This window comes from Anopheles nili, chromosome 3, assembly GCF_943737925.1.
Source record: "Anopheles nili chromosome 3, idAnoNiliSN_F5_01, whole genome shotgun sequence".
Taxonomy (NCBI): Eukaryota; Metazoa; Arthropoda; class Insecta; order Diptera; family Culicidae; genus Anopheles; species Anopheles nili.
Window position 1 is genome coordinate 67,363,301 of NC_071292.1, and position 5,471 is coordinate 67,368,771.

At 46.7% G+C, this 5,471-nt stretch overlaps 1 protein-coding gene across 1 annotated transcript; it reads right to left on the minus strand.

The window, feature by feature from the left end:
* Positions 1 to 394: 394 nt before the first annotated feature.
* Positions 395 to 5,148, minus strand: LOC128727067 (uncharacterized). Its single transcript, XM_053820934.1, has 5 exons — positions 5,132 to 5,148; positions 3,840 to 4,951; positions 3,703 to 3,762; positions 1,383 to 1,613; positions 395 to 1,305 (listed from the first exon to the last, which is right to left on the minus strand). Exons 1-5 carry the CDS (start codon positions 5,146 to 5,148, stop codon positions 692 to 694), a joined length of 2,034 nt encoding a protein of 677 aa, XP_053676909.1. The 3' UTR covers positions 395 to 691.
* Positions 5,149 to 5,471: the final 323 nt, after the last annotated feature.

Here is a 5,471-nt window from a genome sequence, read left to right on the forward strand (position 1 = left end):
AATAATGGTACTCCTTGATTATGAATCATTGTACAGTCGCTCGAGAGTGAATCATTGAAATGAAGCCCATTTGTATTCTTTAATATTTCATTTCTAAGACAAAATTCAAATAGTCCAAAAATGTAAACTCCATAAGCACTGTAGTTTTTAACGAATTTACGTCATAAAATTAAACTAAAAATGCAATTTCGTAAAATAACATCACTTGCTCTTGTTTGGTTGAGGTTAGAGGATTTGATACAACGGATGGTCACAAAATCTATTCAGCTCTACACTTCGTACTCACCAAAAACAAGATTCCTAATTCTCTCGCTTATTCCAACCATTTTCTAATGCTCTTAACTAGCTAATACGACTAAAGGCAATAATTTAATGCCTGACATTCAAGCTCAATTTTATATGCAAAGACACTCACACCCCTTTTAGGAATTGATTCGATTGTTCAACGTTTCACTTCTAATACTTTGCGTTCAAATAGTGATTGATTCAGAGTCAACACCTTAACTGCTCAATAGAATAGCAAAGTGTTTACAGTGCTATACGGTTGACTCTCTTCGATTAGGGGTAGCAATATCTCTCCCCTTATTTCCTCATCGATCCCATTCTTTGTATCTAGACTCCTACAACATACCGATGGCCGTTAGTTGTTCGAAACATCATTTGATCGCATATGTGCTGGCTTACGGCACTTCTAGTACCGATCGTAAGATGATCCTCGACCATTTCCATTGCGGTTTCTGCTGCTACTGCGGCTGCGACGACGGCGATCTCGCTCCTTGTCCCGTGACCGTCCCCGTACCCGATCACGTTCGCGATCTCGCTCGCGGTCACGGTTCCGATCGCGCTCACGGTCACGGTCTCGATCCCTGTCACGCTCGCGATCCCGTTCATGCTCCCGATCGCGGTTCCGATCTCGATCGCGACTCAGCGAACGACCGTTCTTCTGATCGCGTCCATTCCTGCGGACAACCACCGGACTGCGATTCGACGGAGGCGAGCGGGACGTCTTTCTTGTGACTGGCAACAAACGCCGACGTCTAACGCTGTTGCTACGACGCGAACTATGTGACAGACTGCGTCGTCCCGGAGATCCTCGTACTCGATTGTCACGACGACTCAAAGGCGAGCGACGTAAACCCGATCGAGAATGGGAACGAGAACGAGAACGAGATCGAGTTTGAGCCCGACGCCGATCTGCAGGAGCTGTTCCCCGACCACGCACAGGTGATCGTGATTTCGACCTGGAACGTGAAAGTGATCGCGAACGCCGTTCTCGAGGGTAACGTGACGTCATAAAGCGGTTGCCTGGATAACGAAAAAAAAGTTAAAAATTTACTGCCCATAAACCTAGGAATAACTCCTTTCACTTCTTTTCCTCGTACCTTTCGATTTAACCTTCATGCTCGTCAGCTCCACCAATTTTGGATTGATCACTTGTTTCGCCTCCTTCAACACATCGATTAGGTCACGCGCTTTTGCCGCATTGTTGGGTGTAAAAAATGTATACGCCGTTCCGGTGTTGTTGCACCGTCCTGTACGTCCGATGCGATGAATATAATCCTCCGAGGTGGTGGGAAAATCGAAGTTTATCACGAACTTTACATCGTCCACATCTGCGCGGGTGCGATAAGATGAAAGAAAAACAGCACATGGGTAAAATTAAAATCGTGTGTGTATATCCCCTCACCCGTTCCCAATTCCCAGCAAATGGACACAAACGTATTTTGTTCTCATACTCCATCGAAAGAAATCCTGAGCAGTTTTCGGAAAAAATCTCGTGACTTCGTATTTAGTCTAAAAGGATCGAACGCGCATGGATGCATGGGTTTCGATGTTTGGATTTGCGTTTAGAAGGTAGCACAGAGGAAGTAAGATTGGATTTCACACCAATCTCAACGTTTAATGGCGATAAGTAAAACTGTGCAAATGGGCGTGTGAAAGGACATGAAAACAAAAACCCGACGAGATAAACCGAAAACGGAAAACGAACAAAAGTATGTAACAGAAATCAATGACAGAAAGTTGATTTTTGTGGCTTGATTGACCTGGATGATTGCGTGAGACATTCGCCTCCTTGTGTTGTTAATGAACCTATAAACTCGACCGTGGTTTGCCCAAATTTCTCCCACACATTCGCTCACTCTGCGCATGCTGTAAGTACTCTTCTTGTGCATTTACAATGTCGTCCGGGAGGTAGTGGCCTCCCATGGTGTTAGGGCAACATCCGAAACCGCAGACGCTGCAGCCGTCGTAGTCTTCGCCGTCGTAGACGCAGGCACTGCGAACGCCAACGCCATCACGCTTGCCGCCATCGTTCCGTCAAAGGAAGTGATGGTATGCAAACTGGATCCAACGCCGCAAAAGATGGAATTTTCGCCGACCGTGATGGAGAACTGCCACACCATTGGTCAGACTGTCGCCGCTACCGCTCGCCACCGGAGAATGTAGATTACTCTCGATCCAGATTCGTAAGTATTTCATCATCCACACGGCATCATGGACATCATAGAAATTACCGTGTAGGACTACTTGTGCATAGTTCGCGATGATAGTTGATGTCGTTGTAAGGGATGCAGCAGCCGCAGCATCAGCAGCAGTATCAGCAGCAACAGCAGCAGTAGCAGAAGCAGCAGCAGCAGCAGCGACAGTACCAACAGTATCGGCAATAGCATCCGGAAAGACCGACCGACCTCACCGACACCATCCATCATGGGCGGACGGAGTGCAGAAACAGTAACGGGATCGGTCGTCGGTTTGCCGGCCAGTCTCCCTCGGAGTTCTCTCTATCGCCGCCGATCCTTGAGAGTCCGCGCTCGCGTACGCCCAAGCGAGCCCACTCGCCGAAAGCAATCCGGCAATGGACACACGGCGCAGACGAGTCGAGGTGGGATGCAGCACGATGATGCGCGTGCACGGATACGTGTTATCTGTTCTTCCTCATGTTCCGGAAGCACAGGGGACGCATTCGTAGCACATCGCATGCACGAACACCCGCAAAGATGTACAACCGATGGGTCACCATGGTTAGGCCTTTGCCTGTCTCGCTATCCTTCCCCAATAAAAACCGGCGCCAGTTCTGCTCCCGTGCGCAACGGCCGGGGACGGAACGGCCGGATGCTTCTCTTCAAGGCAGACGTGAGTGTGTGCCTCTGGAAGGATAGAATGGGAGGCCGTATTTTACTCGTTAGCTATCGTTTTTGGCGGTTATTCAGAAAGAAAAATAGCGGATGAATTGGTAGCAATTACTGCGTCGTGAATATCTGAAATGCTGGGGTTTTGTTACTAACGAAGAGATTCACAACACTTTTTCCTCGCTCTCTCTCTCTCTCTCGCTCTCTTTCTTTGTAATTATATGGTAATCCTAAACAAAACTAAAATTAAGACAAAAAGTATCCTGACAAGCTAATAAATGCATGAATCTATGTTATGCTATAAAACCGTTGCTAAATCAAGTTATATGACAGATTATTGAGTTTAATGTATCATGCACCTTAAAAGTGAAGAATCTCTTATGAAAATGCTCCCTGAACATAAATCTTTTAAATTTTAACTCTATGCCACTCGATAGTTGACGTCTAATTATAACAAGCCGATCAACCCAACAAGTGCCATTCCATGGTTATCAATATAACTCCCCGTAACTGTCATCCTTAAAGGTAGACCCGAAACATTCCCGTAAAATAGTTTATGGTAAATACTCACCCAAACCACGTGCTGCCACATCGGTGGCTATTAAAATAGGAGTTCTACCAGAACGAAATGCTGCAACGAAAATTCGAAAAAAAAGATAATTAAATCATCGTTTCATCGAATACATAACGTCCTGATTAGATACGTACAATTCAACGTGGTATCTCGTTCGGTTTGGGATTTATCACCATGGATACAGCGGGCCGGCCAACCGTCTCGCTTTACCTTTCGCGTTATGTCATCGACACGCTTCTTCGTTTCGATGAAGATGATTGTTTTGCACTCCTTTTCGGCCATAATCTCACGCAGCAAAATGCTCAACTTTGACTCTTTCTCGTACTCCTGGCACACGTCAATGATCTGCAGGATATTGTGGTTTGCTGCTAGTTTCAACGATCCCACGTTGATTTGTGCATAATCCTTCATGTAATCTTTCACGAGTCGGGCAACCACATCCGGCCATGTAGCAGACCACATTAGCGTCTGGCGGTCAGGTCGGATCTGCTCTATGATAGTACGTATCTGCGGTTCGAAGCCCATGTCCAACATCCGATCTGCTTCGTCCAAAACGAGGTACGAACAGCGCCGCAAGTTTGTCTGATTGGTTGACAAGAAATCAATCAACCGACCCGGTGTAGCGATAACTATTTCTACACCAAACTCGAGATCATCCAACTGTTTCCGCTTCTTACCACCTCCGAACAGGCAGGTATTCTTGTACTTAAGTGCGCGACCAAAATCATCCGCTACTTGCTTAATCTGCTGGGCCAGTTCACGGGTGGGAGCAAGAATCAGCGCGATCGGACCGTCTCCTCGCCGAAGACGCGGCTGCTGGTCGATGTGAATAAGTGCCGGTATTAAATAGGAAAGTGTTTTTCCCGACCCGGTCTTCGCAATGCCGACCATATCCCGTCCTGTCAGTGCAATTGGCCATCCCTGTGCTTGGATCGGCGTTGGTGTGGTGAATCCGGCAAACCGCAGCTCGTCGATGATTTCAGCTGGAAATCCGGACTCCTCGAACGTGAATATGGGATCAGGAATCTCGCGGCCTTTCGTAGTTATCTCCTTCGTCCGGCGCCACTCTGATACCTCGCGATCCGTTCGCCGGTATGTTGCCTTTGAGCGGTATGGTTCGCGGACAATCGGTTCCAGCTTTACCTGTGACCATTGGACGGGCCGTAGTGATTGCAATTTTCCGATTTCGTATCGACTTGCCGGTGGCCCTCCCCGTCCTCGTGGGCTTCTGCTTCGACTGCGACGTCTATCAACAATAAACATATATCAACTTTGTAAAATAACCTTGATGACCTTGCCCGGGAGGGTCAAGTTTAATCACCCCAAATCCCGAAACCGAGTTAGTGCAACTGGACCACAAACGCACTTGACGAAAAGCACCAGTCGCATATTCGGTTGAGAAAAGAAAAAACGTGTTTATAGTTACCTGCCGTTACGGCTCATACTTTATACTACAAGTCCAAGTGTAGCTTGAATGTACGACGCAATCCCTTAGCTAAAATGCAATTTCCACTCCCTTCTAGGAACAAAATTATTCGAAGAAAATTATTTTCTTCACTTCTTCTTCTTCTTCTTTACTGGATGCGAGGCAGGATTCGACTAAGATATAGGCGCACGTGGGATACCCGTAAGCATGACCGATGGCATAGCACTTCTTTGGTATTTCGGTATAGTATGTGCGCAACGAGAAATGGCTTACCAATTAATTTTAAATTAAAAACGCTGCCAATTTCTTTACTTGAAGCACACCCTTCAAAACAATCACT

Bases quoted from the DNA above. Each gene is read 5' to 3' on its own strand.
- LOC128727067 (XM_053820934.1), bottom strand. The intron at 1,614-3,702 runs GTGAGTATTTAC...GCACCCGCGCAG, and splicing joins TGTGGCAGCACGTGGTTTGG to ATGTGGACGATGTAAAGTTC. The intron at 1,306-1,382 runs GTACGAGGAAAA...TTCGTTATCCAG, and splicing joins CATGAAGGTTAAATCGAAAG to GCAACCGCTTTATGACGTCA.